Source organism: Dreissena polymorpha, chromosome 9 (assembly GCF_020536995.1).
Source record: "Dreissena polymorpha isolate Duluth1 chromosome 9, UMN_Dpol_1.0, whole genome shotgun sequence".
NCBI lineage: Eukaryota > Metazoa > Mollusca > Bivalvia > Myida > Dreissenidae > Dreissena > Dreissena polymorpha.
The window spans coordinates 62,621,115-62,633,345 of NC_068363.1; the positions used below are offsets into that span (position 1 = coordinate 62,621,115).

The following is a 12,231-nucleotide window of genomic DNA, read 5'->3' on the forward strand; positions in this document are numbered from 1 at the left end:
GCCTCGTTTCTTACATGAATGCAATAAAAGAGCAATAAAAATGTATGTCCTTTGCCAGCCCAAGCTCCCCCTCCCACCCCCACCCCTGTAAATCTGAGAGCAAGCTCACTTATAAATTCGGCAGTCCCACATTGTGTGAGTCTAGTAAGCAAATTTGGTAGGAGTGCTCTGATCTTGGCCTTCACAAAATGCTGCCACAGACATGGAAGAGCCCCATAAACTTTTCAATACACACACACATAAGTAAAAATGTATAACCAACTTACTCTTCACCAATGAGTCCATGGTAGTACCCGAAATACAGCAGCGAATTATCATTGGTGGTGAAATTAGAGATTCCATTGCCAATGGCCATTCCCTTGAAGTTCATGCTGGGGTCTTGCAGGACCTTTGCAGAAAGGGTGGGCACATAGATGCCCGCGTAACTCTCTCCTGTGATGAAGAATGCGTTTGATTTGTACTCTGGGAACTTGCTGAAGAATGAGGTCAAAGCCAGGTAGTTGTCATTTGCGACCTGTAAGGTGGAGATTTATTTTATCTTAGTGGTTAAAAACTAAATCTATTTGTTTTTTTTTAAAGAGTATTGACTTACGTATGTATCATAATTATACAATTATCTATGAAATATTTTCATGAAACCAAACTGCCAAAATAATTTACTCCCTTATACCTCATCGTCGTTGGTTGTATAGTTCTTGTCCTCTGAGAATGAATACCCCACACCAGCCGGTGCCTCCAGATACAGCATGTTGGCAACCTAAACAAGGGAGATCATTATGTACAAGGCAACCTAAACAAGGGAGATAATCATGTACAAGTTGGTAACTAAACAAGGGGGATCATCATGTACAAGTTGGCAACCTAAACAAGGGAGATCATCATGTACTAGTTGGCAACCTAAACAAGGGAGATAATCATGTACAAGGCAACCTAAACAAGGGAGATCATCATGTACAAGTTGGCAACCTAAACCAGGGAGATCATCATGTACAAGGCTGATGATTATCATGAAAAGGAGAACAATATCATATAAAGGTAGATTATCGCGTACAAGGGAGATCATCATGTACAAGGGAGATCATTTTGTAAAACAAATGTAATTGTGCTTAATTGAGATTTATATCCCACAACTTTTAGTAAAAGAGTTAGGTTTTTTCATTTTATTAACACACTACAACCAGACATGCCAGACGTCCCTATCTCGGCGGGACAGACCTGCTTTTGGGCTCTTTGTCCTGGCATCCCGATATGAAACGATTTGTCCCGACATTCGTTAAAAACGATGTAAGGTCTACAAGTTCCCAATAAAATTCGCTTGTCAAGCTCTTTCTGGCTAAAACTTACAATCGCTAATCCCTTTATTACCCCCAATTTACAACCCACTTCTACTACTCGAGTGCACCAGTGTTGTTTTTGACACCTTATCAGCGAATTTTGGCAACTTATTGATTTAATCAGCATTCACGCCATGGTGTTTTTATGATAGGGGTTGCTAATTGCTATCCAAAGATGTATTGTACAGAAATAAACGCCACCTGCATTTGTATTTCATGGCCTAATGAAGTCCAACGAAACTATTATCCTGTGTATTATACAACCTAAAGTTATAAAACCTGTCAAAACACCGATTTTGTACATCAAACAAATTGAATGCTGACCTATACACATCGATGTTTCTCACAAATTACCTTTCGTTTTTGACGTATTTTCAGAAAATAGTTTGTACATATTGCATCAATCTAAATTTAGGGTTAATTTACGATTGGTTGAATAAGAATAGTGCTCGATGCGCTCACATCGTGTCACACGTTTTACATATGTTCAAAGGGATATCCCTGCACCAATTGGATGTCAAATCGAGGCAAACGGGGACACCCCATATTTCAGTTAATGGAGTGTGTTTACTTCCGGAAAATGGAGAACGTACGCGTTCACGAAATTCTGAACACACATTCATTGTCAATATTGGGGGGAAATTTAGAGTTTTTGTAAGAAATATACTGACTACTGACTAAAGAAAAGGTGGAATGATTGATCGTTTTAGGTGTCCCGCTTTTTGGTCAAATGTCCTGACAATTTTTTATGGAAAGTCCCGATTTGAACCTGAAAAGTTCTGGCATGTATGACTACAACCTATTGTCAAATATACTCAAGGCATTTATTCTAGCATATTATTCTGTCACAACCCACACCTTGACTACTCCTCGCAGCATCTGCACTTTTCTTATATTTTGATTTCTCTAATGCTAATAAGTTCTCAGCAGTACATTTGAGAGAAAAAATGCAATTTATTTGCAGAAGTAAGGAAGTAAAAGTCTGTAAGTAAAGGCATTCTTTTATTTTAAACACATGGCTGGTCTGTTTAAAGAAGTTATCTGGCATGTGGATTTCAAGTTAAACGTTTTCCTGATTAAAAAAAAACATTCACCAGACATCTCATGAACTGATTAAAGAAACTTCCTCCTAGGCAATTAAGAAGCAATAAATGCATGTGTAAACACATTACTTCCTTCATGGTAATAAAGAAAGTTTTTTTTTTTATTTGAAAAATTTTGTGCTCATAAAATTTGACATTAATAAATAAATCATTTCAGTTAAGAAGGATGTCCTATTAATAACAAAAGTATACTCTTATTTTCTGCACATAATGAGTTGTTTTTTTAACTAAATTAATTACTTTCATGAACGATGCCATTCACAGACTCTTATTTACTAAGAGTAGATGGTCAACTTATTACATAGTAATTAAGAGTTTATTAAAATAATTCTTTAGAAATGAGACCATGATGCATTTTGCACCAACCCATTTAGACTTTTAATACAGCTTCTTTTTTTTGAACAACCTTTAACTTATACTTATACTAGCTTATTACATGTATTGTAATAAACACAATATTGTACATTTTATGATTATTTTTTTTTAACTGCGTACTTCAAAAAACAAATTAGTCATTTAAATTAAAACAAAGGCCATGGCAATGCCACAAAACACGTACCAATGGTACACACAACATTACAGTGAAATACCTCATCCTTTGTCATAATATGCAAATAATTGACTGGTAACTTTTTTCTCTTTCAAGTATTAGTGACCTTGACTCAACCAGCTCCAAATGTTATTATTTAGCTCATTTCGTTTTTCTATTTTTAGTTACAACAGCGGTAACTTTCACATGACTGGCCCCAAAGTAGATCCTAAGCTTAGTTGCCATGCATGCTTGCTATATCTATATAAAGCTTCGTCAAAATTGGTCAATGCAAACCAAAGCTTAAATCATTTTTTTAACTTCATTGAAACATTGTTGAAAATGTGCATATTGATAACATATTACTCAATGTTTTAGATACTGTGCGGACTTACATTGTTCCAGCTATACTTGTTGATGGAAACTCCACCACCAGTCTTTGAAATCTGCAATGGAATACACATATCTGAGATGATGTTGAAAAATATAGACTAATACCAGAATATATGTTGTTGTTATTTTATATATTTCTGTATCAAACTGGAATAGGGAAGATGTTAAAATTTTCATTGATATAAGTGCTTATAAAAAAAATACTTGACTTACTTTCAGTGATAATATGAGTTGTGTTTTGAAAAAAAAATGGGCTTAATGCATGTGCGTAAAGTGTTGTCCCAGATTAGCCTTTGCAGTCCGCACAAGCTAATCAGGGACAACACTTTCCACTTATTGACATTTTTCGTTTAAATGAAGTCTCTTCCTAGCAAAAATCCAATTTAGGAGGAAAGTGTTGTGTCTGATTAGCCTGTGTGGACTGCACAGGCTAATCTGGGACGACACATTACGCCCATGCATTATGGCCACTTTTCTCAGAACATGACTCATATATGAACCTCACTCTTGGAAAATGGGGCTTAATGCCTGTGCATTCAGTATAGTCCCAGACTGGCCTTTGCAGTCTGCAGATAAGGTCCACTTGTTTGTTGTATTTTAATAGTGCAAATACTCTCTTATTTTAGCAAGCATATTTTTAGGTACATAATAAAATGTACTAACACTCAAACAAGAACAAATAAAAAATATACAATTTACATTCAAGAAAGATATTAGCCTCTCTTGATATAGAAAATTCAGATCTTAACATCTCTGTGGCAGCAAAAATTATTTCCTATATTCATTTTAACAATTAAACAACATTAATATGTGTTGAGAGGCAGATAAAACAATAAGAAGGGCTGTTTGTAAAACATGCATGCCCCCCATATGGGGTGTCAGTTGTAGTGGCAGCCATTGTGTGAATACGTTTTTTGTCACTGTGACCTTGACCTTTGACCTAATGTAAGATATCATCCGCAAACCATTGTACTCTTTTAAGTCACTGTGACCTTGACCTTTGACCTAGTGACCTGAAAATCAATAGGGGGACATCTGCCAGTCATGATCAATGTACCTATGAAGTTTCATGATCCTAGGCGTAAGCATTCTTGAGTAATCATCCGAAACCATTTTACTATTTCGAGTCACTGTGACCTTGATCTTTGACCTTGTGACCTAACAAGAGCTCTCAGAGGACAGCGCGCTCGACTATTCGAGTGCTTGACAGTATAACGTAAGCCATCATGGGAAAATTGTTCATATTCAATAATTTATTAGACGATCTTTCAAAAATAAAAAAGGAAAAAAAAAAAATTGGAGGGGGGGGGGGTAGGTGGGGGGGGGGTAGGGGGGTGAGAGGGGGGGTATAATGTGGGGTGTGGTAATTTATTAGATGTTTTTAAAAAAATGGGGGGGACGAGGGGTAGGGGGGAGTGAGAGGGGGGTATAATGTGGGGTGAGGTAATTTATTAGATGTTTTAAAAAAAAAATGGGGGGGGGGGGTAGGGGGGTAAGAGGGGGTATAATGTGGGGTGTGGTTATTTATAAAATGTTTTGAAAAAAAAATTGGGGGGGGTGGGGGGGGGGGTAAGGGGGTGGGGGGGGGGTAAGGGGGGTGGGGTGGTGAGAGGGGGTATAATGTGGGGTTGTGGTATGTTATTAGATAATTAAAAAAAAATGGGGGGTTAGGGGGTATAATGTGGGGTGTGGTACTTTGTTAGATGTTTTAAAAGATTTTTTTGGGGGGATGGGGGTGGGGGGGGAGGGGGGGTAGGGGGGAGTGAGGGGGGTATAATGTTGGGTGTGGTAATTTATTAGATGTTTTGAAAAAAATAAATTGGGGGGGTGAGAGGGGTAGGGGGAGTGAGAGGGGTATAATGTGTGGTGTGGTAATTTATTAGATGTTTAAAAAAAATTGGGGGGGGGGGGTAGGGGGGGTGGGGGTAAAGAGGTATGTATAATGTGGGTGTGGTAATGTATTAGAGGATGTTTAAAAACAAAAATTGGGGGGGAGAGGTTGGGGGGGGGGGGTAATATAGGTTGGGGTGATGTTGGTAAAAAAGTACCGGGGAATGAAAAATATAAAAGCAATATGTCAAGGGACAATGAAAAAAATAACAAATGATCTCACACTGACATGAACAAATATCCTCTATTTATTAAACATGAAATTTAAACTTATTGCATTTGTTTCCCCTGTATATAAGAAAGATATAATAGTGTATTATGTCCTGCTTATATTTATATTAATCAACAAAATTAAACATTAACACAATATTTAATATACAAAATATACAGAAAAATCTCATATTTTGATAATATTTTTTTACTGATCCACTTTATCTTACTCAAATGATGATGTTTCATTGGACTGATAATTATAGATTTAGGATTACAGACCAGTTGCTTCAGTTATATTGTTCAGAGTTCGCCCTGTTGGCCACGTATGCGTTCTTAAGTTATTATCCAAAAAACATTTTACTATTTCGGGTCACCGTGACCTTGACTTTTGACCTAGTGACCTCAAAATCAATAGGGGTCATCTGCGAGTCATGATCCTAGGCCCAAGCGTTCTTGAGTTATCATCCGGAAACCACCTGGTGGACGGACCGACCGACAGACCAACAGACCGACCGACAGACAGATTGACATTTGCAAAGCAATAGACCCCCTCTTCTTTGAAGGGGAGCATAATAAGCATTTGCCATGTCAAAAGGGAGTTTATAACTTAATGACCTTCATGCAAAAACATGTCTTATCCAATATGATGCCAGAGTATCTCCAGACTGAGCCCATGACATACCCTGTCGACTAATAAGACCCAAAAAACAATGCATGACACTATATTGGAGAGAGTAACTTCTGAACAGAGTGCACGCATTGTCTGGAGCTATGCTGTCAGCATATGGTTTAAGACCTATTTTCGCATAATGCAGCTCTTATGGTTTCGCATGGCAATCTGTGTATGTCCTCTTAGTTAAAAAAACTCTTAAGCATCTCAATCTTATAGTGTTTACATACATGTATTGTTTGTACTGATCTTAATTCATTGTTTAAAACTCAGGAAATAACACTTAATCATTTTGTATTGCTACTTGACATCTCTATACCAGTACCACAATTTATCTCATTTCCTCAATCTGAGACTCCCATCAGATAATCTCTATTTGTAAGAAATGTTGCAATGTGAATTTAGACACAACAGAAAGAAGACAATTTTGTCTACAGTGTATTTGTAGGGCAATATCTAGACCAAGTCAGGGGAATTTTATAATGCAGGTAATTACCCTGTACTATTAACCAATAACACTAATGGGTAAACAGGTTGGCCATAAGAAGAAATAATTATGCAATTTACACTCAATCACTTGGAAAATAGTTGGCAGAGTTGAAGGTACTGCAATTTGTAATCATCACTATCTAATTGCTTGAAGCAGGTTGTATGGGCACTCCTGTTGTATGTGCATATTGCTTATAAACAAGGGAACCAAATTAAGCTAAATAAATTGCAACAGTAAATGATGATAACTTGCTATGCAGGGGTTAACAGGTTGAGCTACACAACATATAAGTTTATTTGGTTGAATGTAGTAAAGTCTCATATAAAAATAAAGATGTTCAAAGAAACAAAATTGTATCAATAAAGACAATAAATCTGCCATTTAGTTTAGTTTAAACCTATTTATTTTAGCTCGATTGCGTCGAAAGCCTTAGGCTTATATAAACGCTCTCGAGTCCGTTTCCTGGGCCTAGAACCAGTTCTTGGTGTCTTTGGGGGAAATCTAAAGAACGCTCCCACGGTGGGGATCGAACCCGTGACCTCCCGGTCGCAAGGCGGACACCATATCCATTACACCACGGCGACCTCTGCCATTTTGAATTGAATGGGGTAAAAAAGTTACAAATAACTACTCCTAAAGAATATGCAGTGTGAGAAGTGTCAATCACAAAGAAATAAAACAAAATACTTCAAGTAGTTTGAAGAACAAGAAATGCATACAGAAAAACAAATCAACCACCCATCTTCAAACTACCATTGTGTGAGAATAAAGAGGACGACATAAGATGATTCTCTTGACTGCCTTTAACATTCTAACATCTGCATAGCAGCCTCAACATGAGATAACAGGTGTCACCCCAGGGATAACACTTTTAGCTCTCATGGCTTTTTTGTTTTAACCCTTACAGTGCGGGAACCGAGTTGTGAAGGCCTTTGCAAACAGTTTGGATCCAGATGAGACGCCACAGAACGTGGCGTCTCATCTGGATCCAAACTGTTTGCTATTCTGATAGTATTCTTTGAAAAAAATCGAAGAAAATGCTAATTTAAGAAATTCAGCAGACGACATTTTAGCAGACGACAAATTTCCCAGCATGCAAAGGGTTAAGGAAGTATCTTCTAAACAAAATCTAATTAAGGTGGAAAGTGTCGTCCCTGAATAACCTGTGAGGACTTCACAGGCTAATCTGGGCTGACACTTCACACACATGCATTAAACCCTGTTTTGGCAAAGCGGACTTATATGACATGAGTGATATCACAGTTTTACCCTGAAAGGCCCATGTTCGGTGAGTAGGCCAAGGTCAGAACTGCAGCCAGGTCCACCGTTCATCCACAGAACCAGTGGGTCTGACGACGGCTTGTTGGCGGATTCTATAAACCTGGATGTAAATGTACACATGTAAATTAAACAAAAATTGAAGAGAATTTGTATGAAAAAATGAATTCAATCTAATCAAAGATCAGGTATTTATATGAGTCTTGTTCTGAGAAAATTGGGCTTAATGCATGAGCGTTAAATTTTGTCCCAGATTAGCCTGTGAACTCCGCACAGGCTAATCAGGGACGACAATTTCCGCTTTTATGGTATTTTTCGTTTAAAGGAAGTCCCTTCTTTAATACCGAAAATCTTGTTTAGACGGAAAATATATTATGATCTAAATAACTCTTAATTTTAGTCACACAATACAAGCTACACTTAACCTAAATATAAAATAGAATATTTGAACAGTTTCACTGAGTAACAATCAGGTATTAATTCCATTCCAATATTTTCTAGAAATCCAGAAGCAGACGTTATTTTTACTCCTTTTGCAGAGATTGTTTGACCATTTCCCACTCAGAAGTCAAATGAAAATGGCCACATGCAACCAGCACAAAACTAGAACAGCGTGCCAGTAACTAGCTGTTCAGGTTTTATGCTGTTTGCTGCTCAATTGTATCTTACGGCTGCATATGAAGCCTTTATGCTTAAATATAGACAGAAAGTTATTTTAAGTTAATTTAATTTTCTAAGGAACTACAAACATAATTATTTGAGCGATAAAAGACTTAACTCTTTCGGTGCTGGACCTGAATTTTGAAAGCCTTTGCAAACAGTTTGGATCCAGATGAGACGCCACAGAACATGGCGTCTCATCAGGATCCAAACTGTTTGCTATTCTGATAGTATTCTTGGAAAAAAATCAAAGAAAATGCTAATTTTAGAAATCCAGCAGACAACATTTTAGCAGACCACAAATTTCCCAGCATGCAAAGGGCTAACAACAAGGCCTACCTACCAGTAATGCAGCTGCTTGGTACCAGATGCCTTCAGATACCCTGAGTAGTGTTTCCATGGCGGCTGCTTGTCAAGCCCAGGCAAGGTCACCACAAGGTCATTCTGTGGTGCAGCAGACACACTTAAGCTTAGTAAGCCTAATAGTGGCAACATCAGTAGCAGGCTGGATGACATCCTCAATAACTGGTTACAAGAGAGGTCTATGTATTGGCACATACTAGTGTACACAGCCAAACCAATGACAAAATGAACAGTATTTCATAATGACAGTGAAATCAATTACATGAAACATGAAACGTGAAAGAAGTTATGAGGTGTGTTTAATTTTGTTTAGTTTTGCCCATAACAAAACTGGAATTGGCAAACACAATTCATTTGAACGTCTGCAAAAAATCAGCACCAATTCTATTAAATAAAAAAAAACAATATTAAAAGGAAACAAATGTCTGTGACGGCATCAAAATGAACCATTGTTTAGGTTTTCAAATTAATTTAGGAATAAATGTTCTGTCAATATCTACTGTCTAAAAAATACTGAAGTAACCGTAGTCAATAGCAACCAATGGCTATTATGGGTTTTGGCATACTTGCAAAAGGTCAGTGAACAAGTCTCTTTAAGATGACACAATATTAAACAACATAAAGTGAACTACCACCAGCACTAAACCATCACCATGCACCACCATCATCTTCTGGAATGATTTGAGCTTTTATGAGTACTTACCGTAATTACTCTAAGTTTTCTGACACTCTTTTTTAGCAAAAAATTTTTTTTTCGTGACTTTAAATTTTTCGGACATACAGGTTTTCATCTATAATTTATGTCTATTAATTTTCGGACAGTATATTTTACCGTGCTCTTCTACTGACTTGGACCCAGCCCTGTTTTCACTTATCTTGTGACACTTCGATAATGGATTTTTACAACAGGATTAAGGCCATAAAACCTTGCAGATTCATGCCTGAGGGCATTGGACCATTACATTCGCGTATTTGGGTAAATAACCATGTATACTGGTGGAAAGTAATGGATTCATTCAACAGCATTTTAAACAGTGTCGTCCTATTAAGGAAAGGATGTTTTCTGCTTTTATGTTTTTGTTCTATATCATTTCAGGCAAAAGTTAGCAAAGCTGTGATTTTATTTATTTTTTTAAGCAGAATATAGATCCCTGAATATAATTAACCTTTTCGGACACCTTAATTTTTGTCTCTAAAATTTCGGACATTTGTAAATACAGTACCTGCACACACTTCAAATCCGGAGTATCGGTTAATTCTTCTTGAAGTTGAATGCTCTGAGATTTTATAAGTACATACGTACAGCTCAGAGGGTCAAAAGCTGGGAGTTTAATCATTGCAACATCATCATACATAGGCTATCTAACGTTGCTAAATGTATTAATGTTCTGCCAGAAAAAAAAAACAAAAGCAATTACAAGGCCTACAGTAAGTACTACGTTTTATACGAATTTATTTTCGACATAGACTTTTCTTTGATTGAGTACCTTATCAATAAAATGTTGACGCACATAAGGGTGACTTTTCTTGTTTTAAGATAATTTAATAACAACTTTTCTTTCTTTACATCCGATTTCCTAATCTGAAAAATTACCCATACAAAAGTTAGTATCTTGTTTGCAAAGCGGAAAATGCATGACACACATTTTATACGATACACAAAATACAAAGAAAAGTATGACAATCCCTTCCTTACCTTGTATACACTATACAGTACAATTATAATAACGTTGAAATCAAACATACAATTAATCCACCGCAAAATACACTGACAAGTTGCTATTGTAGCTATGTATCGAGTATAATAATTCTAATTGTTTTTTATTTATACAGTTTTCAAGAGTTTGTTTGGCATTTATATCTGCCTGATCAGACGATAAATGCCTTGCGTCATGTTCTGAAATTAGTCGGCACATGTGAGTCACATGACTTGCTAAAGCGTACATCACGTGGATGATCATTTGCTTTTAACAGGTTGCACAACACTATCTTCATTTGGCTACATCTAATGAGCGATCATGCACATCGTGCCTTCGTTTAATGTTCCAGATGTCGTATATTTAAAACTATCACAAGCTGTTCTCACTAGAGTGCGTATATTAAAGATGAATGCGTTGAAATTGCATAATATTTCCGTAGTTTATTAGAACACGGAATATTTACAGTGCACCAATTTACTAGTTCAATAGCTCGCACTGACGCACGTGCAAGTAGTACACATATTTTTCCGTGACGTTTATCTATCTTATACTGATATTTCCAACAGCTTGTGACTGATGAATAGTCCATATAATCTAACAAAATAACCATGGATATAGATTGATGATAAGAAAAAAGCTGTTTGCTTACATCACGGAATATATACTTAAAAAATATTTTTGTATATGTATGTCCCTGTTTCCACTTACCCGACCAAACAGAATTTTTCGTGCTGACAGTAAACGTTTTTTCCGTTTATTTGTATTCTGTTTGCGTTTTTGATCATACAGTGCGCTCTATCATAAACGCTAAATGAACGTGAGCACATAAAGCAAAATCGGTGCATATAATGGTTTTATTTCAGAATACATTAGGCTTTAAGCCCATGAGTACACAAACATATAATACACAATGTAGTAAACCGTGGTCAATGACATACAGGTATATATATATATACTATTTTAGGCAATATAAGTTAACAATTTGTAACGAAAGAATTGGCAACTCTAAAGACATTCATATTCAAAATAAACAAATATTTTAAACATTTATATATTAAGGTAATTATATAATATGCATATTGTAAAGTCTTATCGTATTCAAAATAAACTTGAATGTTCTAACAATGTGAAAACATATAATTTTTATTGATTGACAACACATAGACAGTAATATGTGGAGAGAGGTTATTGATAATATAATTCAGTTCTCAATTTTGCTGCTTTAAAAATAAATGTTGCAAGATTTTTAATTGTTTTAGCGTTGTCAGTTTGTAAAAGTTCGATAAACTTTATCATATTTGTGCGATTCCAATAATATCTACATATATATTGTTTTCTAAGACTATTAAAAACTGGACATTCGAGTAAGAAATGGAACTCATCTTCGAGAACGTTACAGTGTTTACATTTTCTGTTTTCATACGGTGTCTTTTCAGGCTTGTGCCATCGCCCTGCTTCGACTTCAAGTCTGTTAGCAGATACTCGTAAACGCGTAAATTCGAATCTTAATTTTGAAATATTTACAACATTGAGATAAGGCTGAAATCTAAAAATTCCGTAAATGCAATAATTTTTACCCCTTGTTGTTTGTTCATAGGCATTGTGAAT

The 12,231-nt window shown here is 36.2% G+C and overlaps 1 protein-coding gene across 1 annotated transcript in view; it reads right to left on the reverse strand.

The window, feature by feature from the left end:
• The window catches only part of LOC127844770 (lysosomal protective protein-like), a 30,508-nt gene extending 19,642 nt beyond the window's left edge, over positions 1-10,866 (reverse strand). The window contains exons 1-6 of the mRNA XM_052375236.1: positions 10,620-10,866; positions 8,904-9,085; positions 7,892-8,003; positions 3,362-3,412; positions 671-757; positions 267-514 (exon numbers count right to left, since the gene is read on the reverse strand). Coding sequence (XP_052231196.1) covers positions 267-514; positions 671-757; positions 3,362-3,412; positions 7,892-8,003; positions 8,904-9,085; positions 10,620-10,667 — 728 coding nt within the window. The 5' untranslated portion in view covers positions 10,668-10,866. The remainder of the gene's footprint in view (positions 1-266; positions 515-670; positions 758-3,361; positions 3,413-7,891; positions 8,004-8,903; positions 9,086-10,619) is intronic.
• Between the last annotated feature and the right edge of the window lie 1,365 nt (positions 10,867-12,231).